The sequence below is a fragment of the Caloenas nicobarica genome, chromosome 3 (genome assembly GCF_036013445.1).
Source record: "Caloenas nicobarica isolate bCalNic1 chromosome 3, bCalNic1.hap1, whole genome shotgun sequence".
NCBI classification, from domain to species: Eukaryota; Metazoa; Chordata; class Aves; order Columbiformes; family Columbidae; genus Caloenas; species Caloenas nicobarica.
In genome coordinates, this window is record NC_088247.1 from 59,715,956 (window position 1) to 59,734,635 (window position 18,680).

General features: G+C 38.4%; 1 protein-coding gene across 11 annotated transcripts in view; it reads left to right on the forward strand.

Annotated features, from left to right (window-relative positions):
- Positions 1–18,680, forward strand: part of EYA4 (EYA transcriptional coactivator and phosphatase 4) — a 160,061-nt gene that overhangs the window by 121,114 nt on the left and 20,267 nt on the right. For 8 of the 11 annotated variants that reach the window (XM_065631771.1, XM_065631777.1, XM_065631768.1 and 5 more), the window contains 7 exons: positions 1,794–1,860; positions 3,756–3,898; positions 4,038–4,181; positions 5,142–5,221; positions 5,595–5,778; positions 12,349–12,485; positions 13,922–14,005. In XM_065631771.1, coding sequence (XP_065487843.1) covers positions 1,794–1,860; positions 3,756–3,898; positions 4,038–4,181; positions 5,142–5,221; positions 5,595–5,778; positions 12,349–12,485; positions 13,922–14,005 — 839 coding nt within the window. The remainder of the gene's footprint in view (positions 1–1,793; positions 1,861–3,755; positions 3,899–4,037; positions 4,182–5,141; positions 5,222–5,594; positions 5,779–12,348; positions 12,486–13,921; positions 14,006–18,680) is intronic. The other 3 variants (XM_065631774.1, XM_065631776.1, XM_065631775.1) reach the window with 2 other exon arrangements.

Here is an 18,680-nt window from a genome sequence, read left to right on the forward strand (position 1 = left end):
GTATTGGAATTGCAAATGTGCTTTAACTAAACTGATTAATCAATTGAGCTGTCATCCAGCAAAGGATCAGACAAAAAGCGGAGCAGTATGGGCAAAAAAGATCCGATAAGCCGATAACGGATCACAAAAAATCCTTGAGGATCACCAAGGTCACTCTTAGCTATTGCTTGTCTTTAGAAAGGTCATAGGGATACTACAGGGAAGACTAATTACACTTCAAGCCTTAAATAACTGAGAGCATCCTTTAGAGTTCTGTGGACTGATTATGTTGATATATACAGCTGTAGGTTCGTCTAACTCTGGGAATAGCTGCATGTATACCTAGTCTCTCACTCTACGGATTGAGCTTAAACTATGGAAAGGCATTCTCAAAAAAAAAAAAAAAAAAAAAAAAAAAAAGGAAAAATAATATCCACATAAAATTAAATTCAGCAGACTTCCATCACAGGCAAATTCTGAGTATCTTTTCAATCAGCAACTCTTTTATGAAATCTGGTGGCATATGATCCAAAAATTATCATCCAATTCTTCTTTATTTTCAAGCCAAACTCAATTGCACATTTTGAAAAGAAGCTGATTGGTTTTCTTCTCCTGTATTTTCCTTTTAAGTTTTACATGTTCTAAATGCATTTAAAGTAGCTTTAAAAATATGGAGTTCAGCATATGTTCAAAGCAATAGATCTCAAAGACGTTAATTAGGCCTGGATGTAGAAATGCATCATGTTTCATAAAATAGTTGGGAACCTAAACCTATTTGTCACTTATATAATTCTGAAAGTTCATTTCTGCTACCATTATGAACAACTCAGGAAGAGGGTACACTTTGAAGTATAACTATGATTGATTAGACTAAAGAAATTCCAGTGCTTCGTTGTGTACTACTTTAATCTTTTGAAAAGTGAATGAACAGCAGATGGCCTAATAAAGACACTCTGTATATTTGCCCAGTATGGATTTGCTCTGAAGGGATTGGTTCAACACTTCAGAGTACATATATTTGGAATACATCTGTCTTAGTCAAGACAGATGGCTAAAGGAAAGAGAAACTTCCCAACACTTGGAATTAATCCAGTGGGAGCACTGCTTCTGAATGAAATTTTAATGGGATATGGCTATTGTTCTGTTAGCTTTCTTGGAAGAATGCAGCTGAGAATAGTATAGACATACACAATTTTGATGGCTACTGGACAAGACTGTTTATGTCTACTTTTGAAATCAAAATAGTGGTTTTAGTGGCTATGTTCTAGTTGGCCTGTTGATAAAGGAATGGTATTCATTTTCTAGTAGTCAATCCAGTATCTTCCATCACCTAAACAGACTAAAATTAACCACACCCATATACAACATATTTTTCCTACCCAGTGGTAATAATAAACTTGTTAATGTGAGACTTAGAAGTATGTGTATTTCATTTCAATCCCATGCAATACCATATGTTACATCACAAGATTCTTTTTAACTACAAGTTTTAAGACAACTTGCAAATTTGAAAGATCTATGGTGTGTGCATCACAGATAACGTATGAAATATATGCGTCTGCAATATAATGGGAAACATGTCAGTCAAGCTGAAAAAGCATGACACACCCATGCCAACTAAAGAGTTCTGTCCAACTGTGAATGGTTTGTGAGTTAATTTTTGTATTAAGATGTTACAGTTCAAGTGACATCTACTTTGTTGAAAAGCTGTCCATTTCAATAAGCTTCTCTGCTAACGTTTCTGCATTAGCATTCAGACTGGCTGTATTGGTCTCACGATGTTTCTAACTGTACTCTTATTTTCTCTTTTGCAGTGATAACAAGTAGTGGCTACAGCCCAAGATCAGCGCACCAGTACTCTCCGCAGATATATCCCTCCAAGTTAGTGTCTGCACCTCTTCTGGTCTTTTATAGGGAATTGGCCTTGGATGTAGGCAATTCTGTTGTTTGTTGCAAACAAGTGTTCAGCAGAAGAAGAAACAGAGAGAAAGGAAAATACTTAAGCCTCAGTACTGACTCAGTTATATAGCGCTCTCTCCAACTTTTTTTCCTCACATGACTGCAGAGTAAGATCGTGATCTGTGCAGTACGGCATTGCTGCACAAGGAGTACCCTTGAATATCTGCACACGTCAGAAGGAAAAAAATCAGACTATTAAGTTCTCAGACATCAGCATCGTAACAGTGCTGGCAATGTATACAGACATTCTGAAGAAGATAGTTTATATTTAGCAATCACAATTGCATGTGCAAGATGCATACTGAGGGGTAACAGACCCTCCCAGCACCAGCATTGCCAAACGCTTCCAAGCATTCCACAGTCATGAACCACCCTTTCTTCCTCCTTCTCCAATATCATAAGATTTTAAAATCAAATAAATTGGATTAGCTTTTAATCTCATTTTTAATTTTTTTTAAGCCAGTGAACATTGTTAGGAATAGGAAATTTATTTCACTTTTTTTTGAGAAAAGCAGACTCTTGGACAATCACATGAATCCAGGAGCAGAAACTTTAGGAAAAAGCACTGAAGATATTATACGAAACTGCTGCAATTGGCAGGCTATTGGTTTGCTTGTCCTATGGTCCATGTTGTGCATAAGGGTGTTTAATTCCAGTATGCCATCTATTTGTTTCCATGTCTTTGATACAGCTACCTATGTGACTTCGATAAAGAGAAAATGTTGAAACTGTAACTATTTAGGCTTTGCTTTCATATCATGGTAGCCAATATTTTTTGATACAGAAAGTAGGTGCCTGAACTAAGAACAGCCTTCATTCCACTTAAAACAGGTTTTGGCAAACTATAGCAAATACTTTTGGCCAAATAGATTACAAGGTTTAATAGAATTTTTAATCTACTGTTATAATTCATTGGCATCTAAATTAATGAGTAATCTTATTCTGATAGTAACTGCTGCCAACTGTACTGAACTAATTAGAAAGAAAAAAAAATAAGAAAATAGAATCTGAAATTTAGTCGTGGCTTTTAATGGTCAGGTTTCAGTAAGCATAATTCTGCAGAGTGTGTTTATTCAACTCTTGGTCCATAAAGTCTTATTTGACTTCCAAAACAATCCAAGACAAATGTTTCTCTGTATGTTTTTGCAGCTCTGGAAGGCAAAAATTTTAAACTCGATTTTATTCAATCTGTCTATAAAACCCCAGTATTTATAAATAAAAGACCATTTTTATTTCCATTCTATTTTCCTAGCCCATATTTTCGTAATGTTTAAAGCCTGTCTGGTTTCCAAAGTATTGCCATCAACATTTTTCATGCTGCTCTCAATGGGCACAATCCATTCCTGTTGAAGCCAGAGGCTAGACGTCTGTTGAAGCAGAACCATACACAGAGGACATAATGTAGTAGCTTTGATGTTCACCTCTGTATTTCCTTTATTCTTCTAATCCAAGTTTCCCTCTACTGAATTAAAAAAGCATGAGGGTTCTTCTGACTTAAGCAGGCCGATCGTGGCTCAAAGGGGTCAACGCCATAATAAAGCCATATAGCAGTGGCACAATCCACCTAGATCTGGATACAGTAGGTTCAGAATTGTAGTGATGGGACAGTAGAAAATATTCATCCTGACCTGGGGAATGTGAGCCGGAGTGGTTTTCAGCTTATTTCAGTGGGGGATGGAATAAATCCCAGAAGAGGAACAGTTGGCAGAATAATGAACTGCCTTTGGACATCTTTAAACCTTTTTCTTTACTTTATTGCTTGAATCAACATGCAAAGTATTTGTTGCCACAGTAATGCTATTTTTCCTGATATTTAGGCCCTATCCACACATTCTTTCTACACCAGCAGCTCAAACAATGTCTGCCTATGCCGGACAAACCCAGTATTCAGGAATGCAGCAACCAGCAGTCTATACAGCCTACTCACAGACAGGACAGCCCTACAGCTTACCCACTTACGGTATTTCACCTCTTATTACTTTACTTACGTAGAAGTAAGAGCAATACTGACATGAATGTTTTTTTAATTTTTTAATGTGTTTTTCCCAACTGTAAGAAAATATTTTGAAGAATCAGTTGAAAATTAATTTCTTATACAGATTTGGGTGTAATGTTGCCAGGCATCAAGACGGAAAGTGGGCTCTCGCAGACCCAGTCACCACTGCAGAGCGGGTGCCTCAGTTACAGCCCAGGGTTTTCCACCCCACAGCCAGGCCAAACACCCTACTCTTACCAGATGCCAGGTGAGTAACCACCTCCCTCAGGGCTCATCCCATCCCTCTGCTGCTGATGGCCTCCTCTTCCCTCGTATTTATGACATATTTTCCATTCATTTTTGTGAACTCTGGCAAGTATGCCTGTCATTGGCAGCTACTTTTACCTCTAAAATTTAAAGCTAAGTATTTTTTTTCCAGTACTGATATACATCTATATATTCATTTTGTTCATCTGTTAATTTAGACCTAGGTGCAATGCAGTCCCTATTTGCACCTTCTTTTTTCAATGGGTGAAATCACATGGCAGGACTAGAAGCATCTGTTGTATTTATTAGCGTACACTGGTTACTTTTCCTTGTTTCATGTTTCTTAGTATGACATCATTTGATACTTGTTTCTCTTTGGATTAACATAATTTGTTAGGATTTCTCCTTAATTAATATTTATTCTTTCATTTATTATTCAATTATTAATTTATGTATTACCCTTTAGTCATTGATAACCTGTTTTATTTGGGTAAGTTTAAAGCTTATGCAATGCTTAATATTTTAAATATTACAGATCACAATATGAATTGTCTTATGGTGAAAACGAGGATGTTCCTAATTACAGATTGATTAAAAACACCCGGATCATTAAAAAATTCTTTGAAAAGTTTTTTGTTCCATGTGTGAACATTTGGTAAAATGTTAGAACTTAAATATGAAGGCAAAAGACAAAAACAATATTTGAGGAGAGGTGCTTTCTTGATCGGTGTAATCCTAATATCTTCCTTGCATGGTGTGAAGAGGAATGTATGCCTGTATGTGTGGAAGTAGCATTTCATTTCTTTTAATGTTTCATTACAATGTTGTATTGTTTAAAGAGAAAATAAAAGTTGTTTTTCTTCTGATTCATCTATAGCTTAACATGGAGTATTGTATTTAGAACTTCATTTTCATTCACAAGCAAGTTCTCTCAGTTAATTGATTTTTTTTTAAATTTTAGGTTCTAGTTTTACACCATCATCCACTATTTATGCAAACAATTCTGTTTCAAATTCTACAAACTTCAGTAGTTCACAACAGGTATGAATATTAACGTTTTTGTTTGTCAGTTACAAAAGGATTTATATAACTCCAATGATAGCATGCTATTTTAATTTAGATCTGTTATGTTGAATTAGACTCTCTGTGTTTCAATGCTGTTTTCTATGTCAAGTGATCAAAATCCTAATGGAAGCCTAGTTGCATCTTTTGGCACTTAAATACTACTTTACTTACTATTTCAGTGAACATCCTTAAATTTAAAAAATGTTAGATATCCTTAAGTTAAAAAAAATCTAAACTACAGCCTCAAAACTCTTGCAAAAGTCATATGATTACACACTTAGAAATACTTAATGGAAAAATCACTTGTTACGCTACTTAATTAAGTACTTTGCTGCATTTGCCGTTTTAGGATTATCCGTCATACACAGCTTTTGGCCAAAATCAATATGCACAGTATTACTCAGCATCAACATATGGTGCATATATGACCTCAAACAACACGGCTGATGGCACTTCATCATCATCATCAACCTACCAGTTACAGGACTCGCTCCCTGGCCTGGCTAGTCAACCAGGTACAGATCTACATTCAGGTGAAAAAAAATTTTGTATTTTATTCTGTACTTGTGTAAAGACAAGATTTCTATATCCACCTTGTTTGAATATTGACATTTTAACCTCACGTCTTTCAGAAAACTTCATCATGCAAACCAGCCAAAGTAAGCACACTTCTTTGTTGTTGTTTAGTTAGGAAACCTGTCTAGTTTGTTTGTTAAATAAACCTCTTTGCAGACTGGAATAGTTGTCTGTGGAAGGAGAAGGCCTGAAAATGTTACGACAGTCTGGTAGGGATCTGTTAGTACCAAAACCAACTATATGATAACAAACTTTTGGTAAATTTTGAAATAAAAATTAAGTGAGCTCTCCCATTACTGACGGTGGAACATTCCTGTATCCATCTACGTGTCCTGCTTTAAAGAATTTAAAACAAGATACTGTTGTTCATTTCTTCATGCCCCAGTCATTCTAGCAAGAGTACGTGGGCTTTATTCAAATGTATACAAGCCGTGTATCCTAATTCGTAAATTTAGGTAACTAAGAATAGAACAACTGGTTATTAGCCCAAGTCTCTTTAAAAAAAAATAGCATTGCAGTGGCTGAAGCTGCAAAAAGAATGTTCCCTGGAGCCATCAGGGACTCCCTTTGCCTGCCCAGCTCTGCCCCCTTGTGCACGTCCACTACAGAACAGCATTTTGCTACACAGTTGTGTTCCCAGGGCACCGCTGCTGGGTCATGCCAGCTCCTCATTTTTTATCATTATCACTATAACACAGTTCACAGTCATTCGCCTGCTCCATTCTGTGTGTTCTGCAAACACAGATGTTAATATGGATGTTTTTCTTTTGTTTTTCATGCTAGATTTCTAAGTTCCTGAACATCTCACCAATGTATTTTCCCTCATTTAATATAAGTGGGACTAAAGTAAAGTTATGTATTTGAAATTATGCATTTTATAGTGCAGAGCTATGAAGATCTTGGTGGGCTAGTTTAGGAATTCACAGCCACAGTCAGACGAGCGTGGTATCCTTACTGGGTGAACAGAGCCTGCTTCTTCATACTCACTTTCCTGTATTGTTTCTATTATATAGGATGTTCTTAAAGATCTAGCTCAGTATTATGTTGTATATCTGTAACCTAAGTAGCCTAATAAAGCTGTGCGTAGCATCTGTGGGAGATGGCTCGGTGCTGTTAGAACCATCTCTTCCAGGGACACTAGCTTCACTTATGCAGCGTTGGTAGTGTTTGCCTTACCCAGAATGCAAACTTAGAAAGAAAAAGCTAAAAGGTAACTTGAAATCAAGGGAAATTTCAACAGTTGCAAGACATCCATAACACACACAAATCATATGTAAAATATTTTTGAAAAAGTGTGAAGAGTACTCGCAAGTGCTTTTGATAAATGTGTGTATCCTGTGTACTTTTCTTTGTTCCTTTGTTATTCCTCCACATTCTTATTTGAGAAAATCAGACAGTGTTTCGCATATCTCTCCCTTGTGTGTCTGTGTTTCCTGGAAATGCTGTATAAATTTATCATGTATTACAAACTCTTAGTATTGAATAGCATTGACTAAGAAAACGAATTTTACATAGCTTGACCAGGTTGAAAAAATATCAAAGGCTTCACGTCTGTGAAACAGTAAGGATTTTTCTTGTTTGTGTATTGTTTAAGCACATGAACTTGCTTTCCTGTAAATAGGTTGTGCATCTGAACTTACAAATCTGCCCACATGCTCCTTATTTCTGTGAAGTGTTGCACTGGTCATGCGACCCTCTGCTGAGAGAGCAACACCCACTTTGAGAATACGTGACATGCCTGTGCCCTTCTGTGTCACTGTAAAAATAAATTCCCATCAGTGAGGCACAGTGTCTTGGAGATCATTTCAGATACAGTAGATTACACTGCAGAGCTTCAGCACTCACCATGTTCTCTTGCTGTCTAACAGGACTTTATTGCTCAGCCCTTAAGACTTACTCCAACTAAAACCTAAGTTTAAACACAGCAAGGCACTTCAGTCTTCTGCCACCTCTGGTAGTTATTGATTCAAATAACTAGTCAAAGCCTTCAGTACTCTCAATACATAAAGGATTTCTTGTTTTCGTAATAAAGTACCATAAGTTCAAGAGTTAATATCAGTTACGACTTTATTTATTGACCGAGTAAAGAAAATGAGATGAAAATTGGAATTGACTTTACTCTTTCTTCTACTCGTAACAAGGAACATCACATTACAAGCCAGGAAAAAAGGTTTTGTAATGTTGAAGCCTGACTGCTCTTTCTGGTAAGAATATGTAACAAAAATCAATTCATAAGGAGAGTATGAAGGGGCTTAGTAGTTCATCCTTCCCACATCTGTGTAAGGCTTCTTACCATTCCCATGGATTTACTCTTCTGTGTGTTTATTGTGCCTGCCCTACAGTAAGATTTTTGAAAGTGCTCTCATTACCACAGAGTATCAGTGAGACAAATAAGCATCTCTAAGGGCACTTTATCTCAAATTGGGATAAATCGGATCAATCCTGAGATGAGGTCTCAGGAAATGGGTACATTTGATGAGTTCATGAGTACATTTGATCTAGAGCAGATAAAATTCTAGCAAACAAAATAGGCCTGGGTAAAGGCTTCACATTTAAGGACCTTGCTTTCTTATGTCCTTAGCTGGGCAAGGTGAATCACTGGTAGAATGTTAGCTCAAATCCAGTTACTAGGACGCGGCAGAGACCTGTCTCTCTTAATTTGGTACCCACAATGAAGTCACTCTTTGCAGCTTCTCTAGGAGATGACATTAAGTCTATATGCAGACAGTGCCCACACCACCTTTCTCCTACTTAGGTGGTCCAATTGTGTTTTAACAGGGAGGAGGGGATGTTCACATCAAACTACAGGTGGCATACAATGTCCTTGTTATGAAAGACCACCTCCATTAGCGACGGTGGTGCTGTAACTCCCTGTGCTCTAGCTGGAGCTGCTGCAAGGTCTCCGTGGCATAGGAGGCTTCATGCTGGACACAAACCAACGTATGAGTATGTGTATGAACATGTGTGATAAAGAGATCATTCCTTGTTCTGGTTTTAACATTTTCCTCTTGCTTTATTGGATCTCTGATGCTGTTCATAGTTCCAGTGGGAGGATGCTATGAAATATATTTATTAGACATGTGTTGAATATCGGACAAGCTAAAAAATTTCAAACATCGCCATAAAAATGTCTGTCTAATATGACCTGCAGTAGTAATTCTTCACAAGGGTAACATTTTCAGTACTCATTTCTCACATTCTTTTACGTTACATGGCTGAATTTTTAATAAGTTTCCTTTTTATCAGCGTTGACCTCATTTCTAAAGCAAATGGAGGGTACAAAAATGCAGTTGCTCCTTTAGCCTGCTGTTGGTAAAAAGCAAATCAAGCAATTAAGCCTACAGTTGTTCAATAAAGCGTGTACTACTGACTTCTGCAGTTCTAAAATAGATGCATACCTTACGTTCAAGTAAGAGACAGCTGCTCATTCTGATTTAGAGATTAGCGTAATGAAATAAAGTTGGCTTTAAATATCTAGAATTTACAAGGTACAGTGATTAGTTACAGTACTGATTAATGGATAATTATGCAATCATGTACAGCGTTGACCCGAGCAGAAGGCTGGGGCATATGTTAATGGCTAATGCTAAATGAAAATTGAAGTTATTTACTTCAGTTGTTGCATACTTTCAGAGAAGATTTAGAACAGGGCTTTTTTATATATTTTAATTTTGGTAGTTTAGTGTAAACGCAGTCATGGAGAACAGATGTTTTAGTACATTAATGTAGAAATGAGTCTTGATTTTGTTATAAAATGTTGAAAAGTTATAAATGTGAAGACTTTTGTAGTAAGGATGTAAACATTCATCTTCATTTATTTAATTTTTGCCTTTTTATTCCTGAGGTTTTGTTTTGGGATATTTTTTTCACTCTGTCAGAAAAATCTAGGAAATACTATTTTCATAGAAAACTCTTGCACACTTAGAACTTCTTTTGGAGCCAGTGTAGGTTTTTGCCGCACGAAGATCTTAGTTATGAAGCATCTATTGGTACATTTACAAAAGTATATTTTGCGGCTCTTCTTATGGCGAAAGAACTAAGATAATGTGACCTTACTGATCGCTCCACTGCCTACAGTGTCCTTACTGATATCAACACTGTGCTGGGAATAGAAATGATTAGTCAACAAGAACTCTCCATTCTGTAGGGACAAAGTGAAAACAGCACGGGAACATGACAGAGACAGATTTGGTTTTCTCCTGTTTCATGGAGGATTCATCACATGCCACTTGGGGGTACAGGGATGTGGTCATGAAATTATGTTTTAATACTTCATATATATCAGTCATTCAGTCAAATAAACCATTGTGCCCTGGAGGAGGCAGTGGAACCTGGACGTGTCCTTCTCCAGGTAAATGTCCTAACCAACAGGCTTGGGAACTTTTTTGTTGTTCTCCCCTTTCTTTGAATCTTGAATTCTTTCCTCACAATGTCTAGAGCTCCCATTCAGGAATGTGACATTATGGGCTTAAATCTTATTCTTCCAAGAAATACAACAGTATTTTTCCAGTCAAGATATACAAATATATGTTCCCAGTGTATTTATTTTAATAATCTTCTGTATGTGGTTCAATGTAAGGGATAAATAAATTATGGAAGAGATTAAGAATTTAACTATTGTGTTACATTACACACAGTCTCTTAATTGAGACTGCAGTCTATTTTTTCTTCTTAGAGCCTGCTAGACTACAATTGTTTTCTTCTTTGTTGTGGAGAGAGAATGAAGTGAATCACTTGGGAAGGTCACAGAAACATTCAATCATTCACATTGGAAGGGACCTCTGCGGGTCTTTTGGTCCATCCCCCTCATGGACAAGCCAACTTAGATCATGTTGCTCAGGTCTGTGGCAATGGAGCTTTGAGTATCTCCAAGGATGGAGAATGCACAGCCTCTCTGCGCACCTGTCCCAGGGCCTAACCACTCTCACAGTGAAGGGTTTTAACCTTGTATCTAACAGGAATATCCTTTGCTGTGATTTCTGTCTGTTGCTTCTTGTCCTTTCTCTGTATACCTCTGTGAAGAGTCACTCAGCCTTTCCTCTTATGTGTTCAGCCCCTTAACTGGGGGCCTCGCCTGGACTAACTATAGTTTGTCAATATCTCTCTTGTATTCGGGGACCCAAAATTAGACACTTTTCCAGACATAGGTCTTGTGAGTTCAGAACGGAGCAGAAAAATCACTTTCCTTGATCTACTGGCCACTTTCTCTGTTGCCTGGTGGAGTTTGGTGACCTTAGTGATGCTCCTTTGTAAAAATGAATAATGTTCAAGATTCTAGCTCAAAATCAGATGCATCATAGGTGGTTCCCAGGAACTGTTTGTACCAAGTGTTAGTTTATTCTGCAGATGTGCCATCATGAGCACTTTTAACAAATATTACCAAAGTGGCCCAGAAGTGCACAATTACATGTAGCACAAGGACTCCCTTGAATCAAGATATGTAGCAGATGTCAGATCTAAGCTGTACCCTTTCCTTCTTTAATGGAGAAAAATCAAACCCTTAATGGGATATTAGCAATAATGAAGGAGGTTTTATGTCATTGAGCACTCGGGAACCTAGCCAAGCTGCATTTATTGCGAGCAGTTTTAAAAGGGCACTGAAGGTACTGTGTTATGAAGAAACGGATGTTTTCCATTTACTGAGCTGTAGCATTAAAGTACTTTGTAAGGGGAAGTTCCATGTCATCCTTCCTGCAGTCTGTCTGTCTTATACAGCTACTGGTTTGTAATCACCTGTAAAGCCCTCTGTCACCAGCAGAGGCAAAGTAGATTAAATGAGTAAATTTGGGATAGGCCTGCGTGTTAAGAGCAAACAGTGCCACACCAGATCAAAGGTCCTTCTAGCACATCTTCTCTCTGGCAGCAAACAATAGCTGATACTAAGAGGAAGATGATCAGAATATAAGTATGACTTTTTCTGGTAGTAACTGGAATATTGCATTTCGTATTATGAATTTCCTCTGCCAATTTATGAGCAGAGTTAAGGTGAAAAAAAAAAGTGAACTCTACTAAAGAGCAAGTGACATGAGAGGAGGCAATGGAGCAGGAAGCTGACTGACTGCTGGTGTGTGTACGTGTGCCAAAGGGTGTTCTGGTAAAAGTAACACAGGACTTGGAAATAAGTCTAGCTGAACTCCAAACATGAGAAATGAACTACTTTAACAAAAAGGCTCTTCATGTTTTGAGAAGTCATTAGTCTGACTTTTAAAATACCTCTTCCTTGGATCTGTCAATGTTTTGCATGTTCTAGTGTATTCGTATATATATCTGCACAAGCATATGTGTCATTTTAATCATTCTCTTATTCTGCTAAGTTTTATAATGTTTCCTTGATAAAGTCAAAAGCGTATGTGGCATCTGCAGATTCCATCTATATAAGACAAACCACATTATCACTCATTGTATACAATTTTTTTAGGTGTATCTTGTGGTTGAGTTCCTGTACAGATATGCTTAGCTTTGAGAAAAATAACATTTATTATTTAAAAATTCAGCACTAATTTTGCCATGAATGGTTGACTTTACAGGGGAGTTTGACACAGTGCAGAGCCCCTCCACACCAATCAAAGATCTTGATGAGAGAACATGTAGGAGTTCTGGGTCAAAGTCTCGGGGTAGAGGGCGGAAGAATAATCCATCACCCCCTCCGGACAGTGACTTGGAGGTATGGTGCAGTAATTGATGAATGGTAACGTGGAGGTTTCTTCTGATGAAAAGTAATTGTGGAAATAGCTTACAGCATGTTAGAAAACATCATGGACTCAGTCTTACTAACTGAATATAACAGATATTAGTTGCCATTTTAACATACAGGTACAATGAAACATTACTGTTCTGTACAACAATGTTAAGCGCAGTAGGAAATCTCAAATATATCGCTCAGCTTAATTGCAAGTATTTATGAATGCAATGTAAATGTGCAGGATCATCTGGCCACAGCCTTTCAAATCCTTAGGTGCAGGTTTGTCCTTGTGCTTGTAAGTGATGTCAGGGGATTTTAATGAGGCAGCTTACATCAGTGAAGTTATGGCTGTACTTAAGTATGTGCAAGATCAGTGCCTTAGTGAAGAAATATATCCTCCTAATATATGGGGTGATGATTTAAAACACAGATGACCTCCTAGCAACCGAGTAATTATAGTCGTGTTACTCCTGTGTTAGCAGTGTGCTGCCTTAGAGTGACAGGAGGAGGAGGAGGGAGAAGCAGAGCGCCAGTGCATGTGTGAAACACCCCAGCTCTGGCAGCAGGGGAAGGTGCTGCCCGCCAGTGTGGTGTGTCCCCTCCTGACACCAGACCAGCACTGGGAGCGACCAGCCCTGGCCAGCCCCACTGCTGGGCCTTCGCTGGGCAGCTCCGGGTGCAGCAGGAGAGGAGACTGGCGCAGGGACTCAGCTGGCCACGCACAGCCGCTCCTGAGCGGGCAGGGTGGGCTGCAGTGCCAGGCACTACATGTAAATGCCGTTGCTTTAATGCAGATACTTACAGGTATTTTGCTTTTCAAAGGATTTAACTTTTCCAATAAAAAGTCTCTTAACATTTTACATTTCAGTTTCCCTGTTTCTTCTATAGTTTACCAGTGAAAATGAACCCCTTATCAATATAAGGAGTTTCATTCCTTTTTTGTTTTTTGTGTTAGAATAATCCATTTTATCCTGAAATATTATTTAAATTCTGTATGACATTGCATGTGGCATATAGCACTTTTACCCAAGACTTAATTTTAGCTATGAAGGAGAAATAAAGAAGAACCTTGAATCAGTAAGACTCACAGAGAAGTATCCAAGAGTATCGTTTATCCTTAACTTAACAATTATGTTTGATCTGCATCAAGTTTCTGAAATCTGTGTTATGCAGCTTTTTCGAAAAGCTTTTTAGGGACAAATAAGAAATGCTTGAAGAATTCAAAAGTTACTTTCTTTCTGACTTTTTATCATGCATGATACACTGTTCTTGCTGATTATCTGATAAAACCTGCTTGATTAAGCAATTAGTTAAACTTTAGGACTGAGTTGACTTTTAGCCCCTCTGGGTGGGATGCGGGTGGGACTTAGATGTTATTTGTTTATTAATACTGTCCCTACTTTTCTTTTTTTTTTCAGCGTGTATTTGTTTGGGATTTGGATGAAACAATCATAGTTTTTCATTCGTTGCTCACAGGATCTTATGCACAGAAGTACGGCAAGGTATGTGAGCCATGGATTCTGCATTGATTCACTGTATCAGGGATCTCTGGCCTGCATATGTATGTGTTTTTCATCTTCCACGTTCATCATGGCTTGGGTAAAGGTAGAGGGAAAGTGTACAGTAAGCTCCATTTTCAGAGGGTTAATGTAAAAAAGTCAAGGAGAGAAATGAGACACAGACCATAAGCACAATGTATGAGGCAGGGCTGAGGCAGATGCTGCAAATAGAGAAAGAGTTTCTAGAGGAACAAGGATGAGGTTCCTGAGGTACACTGGAAGAGACGTTGCAGGGAGATAATAGACGCAATGGGCAAATGGAAATTGCTCACTGTTTGGATGCATAGAGGAACAAATAAGAAATAAACTGGAGCAATGGGTGAATTTATGGGGAAATCGATGAATCAGGATGAGTAAGTAAGAGACATACCTGCTTCAACGCCAGCTGCAGATGTTATTCTTTGACTCTCCAGCTTTTCTGTGGAATCTCTGATTCCTGTGGCTGACTCTGGGGTGAGTAATCCCGGAGAGTGAGTCCCTTTCCCAGGCAGACAGTTGCACTCATCCTCTCCGCTCCAATGAGATCCAAAAGATGTTCAGGTCATGGAGCAGTGAGCAGGAGAGCCAGAAAAGGAGCGAGGGAGGCAGAGATAGGAGGCAGGAGCTCCCCCGCTGAGTCAGCAGCAAGTCCCGCTGGGCTAGTGGTGGGACCCCAGGGACTGGTGCTCAGGCAAGGGGAGAAGGGGCTGCTGGCAAAACCAGTGCATAGCAGCAGGAGCAGACTGCCTGGACGGGTAGAGATAAAGGCCTGGGTAAAACAACAAAATAGGGCAAATATATGGAAGGGAAGAAAATGGACAGGGATAGTGTTGATATGTACATACATGGATGTAGGTTTCCCAGGTGTTGCGCCATTCAAATGTAGTTAATGCAAAGCTATTTCTTTTTAAGAACATAACCATGTCCATGCTATGCCAGACAAAGGGCTTGTTTAGCATAAATTTCTTAACTCTTTATTCCAGCCAGAATCAGATGCTCAAGAAAAGATTGCGAGAAACAGTACATCAGAGAAATGCTTTCCACGCCCACCTCTTCAGCCAGTGGGTTAGAAATGTCCAAATCTAGATTTGTGGACTATAACCACGGATGGGCCAGTCATCTGTGTTTTGAGACAGCTGTTTGTGGTTATCAAAAGAGAGCGCTAATAGGAAAAGTCGCAGGCCCAGACAAATATCTGAATTTTTGGAATGCGAAGATATGTCTTGTAAAAAACGGCCTTGCTTGTTTTGCAGTTTCACAGTGCCAAATCACTGCACATTTCAATACTCTCTCAAAAACTCCTGTTATTTTTCAAACACTATAACAGTGACTGTCAGAACCATTTCTAACTTACATTTATCAAAATAAGAGCGAAACCTAGCTGAACATGAACATTTATATCATTTTTGAGTGTAGTCCATACAGGACTTGCTGAGTTACCCCAGTGATGTTGGATTCCTTTCATCCTTTTTTGATTGTGCTCTTATGATGTTTACATCTCATGTACCATCTTACATAATATATTTTTAAAGTCTAAATCAACTTTAATACACAGTTTTGAAAGTCAGAGCACATTTTGTAGCTCAGAAACATCTGTGAACTTTGAAAATTGTCTTAGAGACAGCAACAGAAATGTAATTCCTCTTGGTTTCTCACTTTGTTATGGGAAGGGATATTGGAAAAAATCCCCATACCACTGTTCTTTAAGACCACATCTGCTGCTATCATTGACTCTCCACAGAGAGACCTTAGAAACAGCAATGGCATATTAACAGCCAGTAGTACTGACAGCAGATAAAGTTGGCTTGTATAAACTAAGAGTATCTCGAGGGAAAGTGAAATTAATGTAGTTATACTGCTGAGATAAGCATCTGTAAACAAATGTCATAAACAACCATGAAGCAAAAGGAGTGGAATTCTTAAGTAAAATCGTGGGGCTTTTGTTTGGTTTTTGTTTGTTTGTTGTTGGGGTTTTGTTTGTTTTTGTTTTGTTTGGGTTTTTTTTTTGTACTGATAGGTGACATCCATACCAGTAGGGAAATGTGTTCCTTTCCAGAGACTAAAATAAAAGTAGTAGACTTTTCCCTTTCTGCAGTGACTGCCTTTGCTATATTTATAGAGTACTTATTGGGAATGTAATGAGTAATTGACAACGAAACTCAAATATATATATTATTGACTGCAAAGAGGCTAGAGCAGTAGGAAGAGGGCTACAGGGAGATCTTATAATGAGTAGACTTTAACTTTTGCATGTCATTGGACTTAAGATGGGATGTTGTCTGAGCCTAGTTGCCTAAGAGGTTATACATGGGAGAAGGGAAAGATAGCACAGCTGGACCTCAGTCAGTCTCTGGTGCATGAACTGTTTAGCAGATGTGGGCCTTTATAATTTCTGCATATGATTTCCATCTGTAACCAAGGTCTTAATCCAGACTGAAGTCTGGATTGTTAGGAGAGTTGGGTTGCTGTGAGAGTAAATAGTCTGTGAATTGTGAGGTCCTCAGTGGAAGTCTTGTGAGCACATAGGTCTTTCAAAAGAGTTGAGAGAGCTGTTTATCCTGGAAAGGTGATATAAAATTGTTACTTCACAATGAAAAAAATTTCAAGGTAGTATAAAATAATGGTGATAGTAAATTATTTAATTGTGGTGATTTGCTATCTGATTTTTAAAAGTAAAGGCATGTAATGTTACACAGTTGCTCAGCTGTGCATACTATGTTCTTCCAAATGTATTTTGTGAGCCCATTTTGTATAGCATTATCAGGTTGCTCCCAAAATAGAACAGAACAACAACAAAAAAATCACAAGAAAAGTAGAGTTTTTCCCTTCTCCCAAACTTGAATATTCTAAGTGAGATTAGTGAGTCCTTAATGTCAACATTGCTTTAAGGGAAGGCATCTTATAGCAAATGTGCTCATTTCGTACTTTCAAGGGGTGAGATAGTGATTTTAGAGCTAGTGTGAATACGCAGACGGGCAAGGATATTCACCTTCAGTTCTTTCCTGTCTACTCCTTGACATGTAAACTTTCACCTGCCTGTTCCACTAGCTCTTTACCTTATTTTTTGCAGTAACTGTGTGAAAACAAAACACTCGGAAATGAGTCTTTTAATCTCTTTGCTCTACTGCAATTCAGGCTGCACAGGGAATGCAGCGAGGGGAGGTGCAGCGTGTGGAGGTGGCTGTCATGCTGTTACAGCCGAGTGGAGATACCAATGTATGTGTGCAGGAGCACTAGAGAGCCGCGGTGGTACCAGGAGACAAACAGCCTCTCTTCCAAAAGATTTTACAGTTTAGCAAGCAGCTGAAGTAGAAGAGAAAAGGGAAAGGCAAACCAAGCATCCTCAAGGAGGACTGGGCAACAGGGGCATTTGTTGACAGAGGTTGTGTGGGAAGGCCTGGATCCAGTAGACAAGTTTCAGGTCATGTATTTATCAAGAGAACATCAGATTTCTGACTTATATCTGACAATTTCTGAATTGAGAGTGGACACTCTGCTTGGTATGTACTTGTCCAGCACTTTGCATGGTGTGATATTAATTTGATTTAAGAATTATACAGGGCTTTTACAATAGATATGTTAAAAAAAAATAGTGATGAGGTGAAATATTTAGCTTATTGGATGTATCTGTAAGCATCTTATTTGAAAAACAGGGCACATTGCTGCTTTTTATCTAGGCACCAGTAGATTATAGGTGTAAACTCCACTGAAGTGGGAGAGATTTGGCCCGAGGTTGGTCAATGCATCATTTTGATATTTAAAATATAAAACTTACCCAGAGGAATATTTTGTGGCTTGCTGTTTTCTACCTCTGGGTGTTTCTGTCTCGCTTCTGGTGCAGTGGTTACTTTGTTGAGTTGGTCAGAGCTAGCTTAAAAAGAGAATAAAAACTATGCTACACCTCTGTTAGATTGCAGGGAAACCATGCTGCTTCCCAGCAGTAAGAGTACCTCTTGTTCAGCTCATTTGCTCATCTGCCTCATGCTTCATAAAACTAGCACATTTCTATTTTTAATTATTTACTGCAGTAGCAAATTATGAACATTTGCATTTGAGCTGTTCTGTTGTGACTTGTGTGGCTGGTGATGGTTTTTGCAGCTGAGCACCAGTTGGCAGACAAAGTTTTCTACAATGCTGAGCTCTTAAGTGAGGATTTGTTGATGTGACAGGACATATGTTAGGAGATGTCATCATCTGTTAAAAGTTTATGAGGTACATTCTTATTCCCTGTGCACAGTGTGTATTCTTTGTTCCATTACATTCCAGTTATTCCTGCTGATTTGAGGATGATTAAGCTGGAGTTTTGTCTACCTCTGAGCATTTCTATTTCATTGATTTCTCTCAGGTCAATCCAGAGGGCAAAGATGACCAGATAAATGCTTAGACTGGTTAAAAAAGAGTGAAAGTCCCTTGTGATCTTAGAAGGGGGAGAATGTGATTTCCAAGTGCAAAAATCAAACCAAATGCACACTTGATGATCACGTTTGGACATTTTTGACAGCATTGCCAACGACAAAAAGTTGTCAACGAGGCCACATTAACCTTATACACTTCTCTGGAAAGGGCTCAGAAGCTTTTATTACTCACTCACTGCTTGTCCAGTCATTAAACAGAAAAACTTTGTCCCCATTAGCACCTA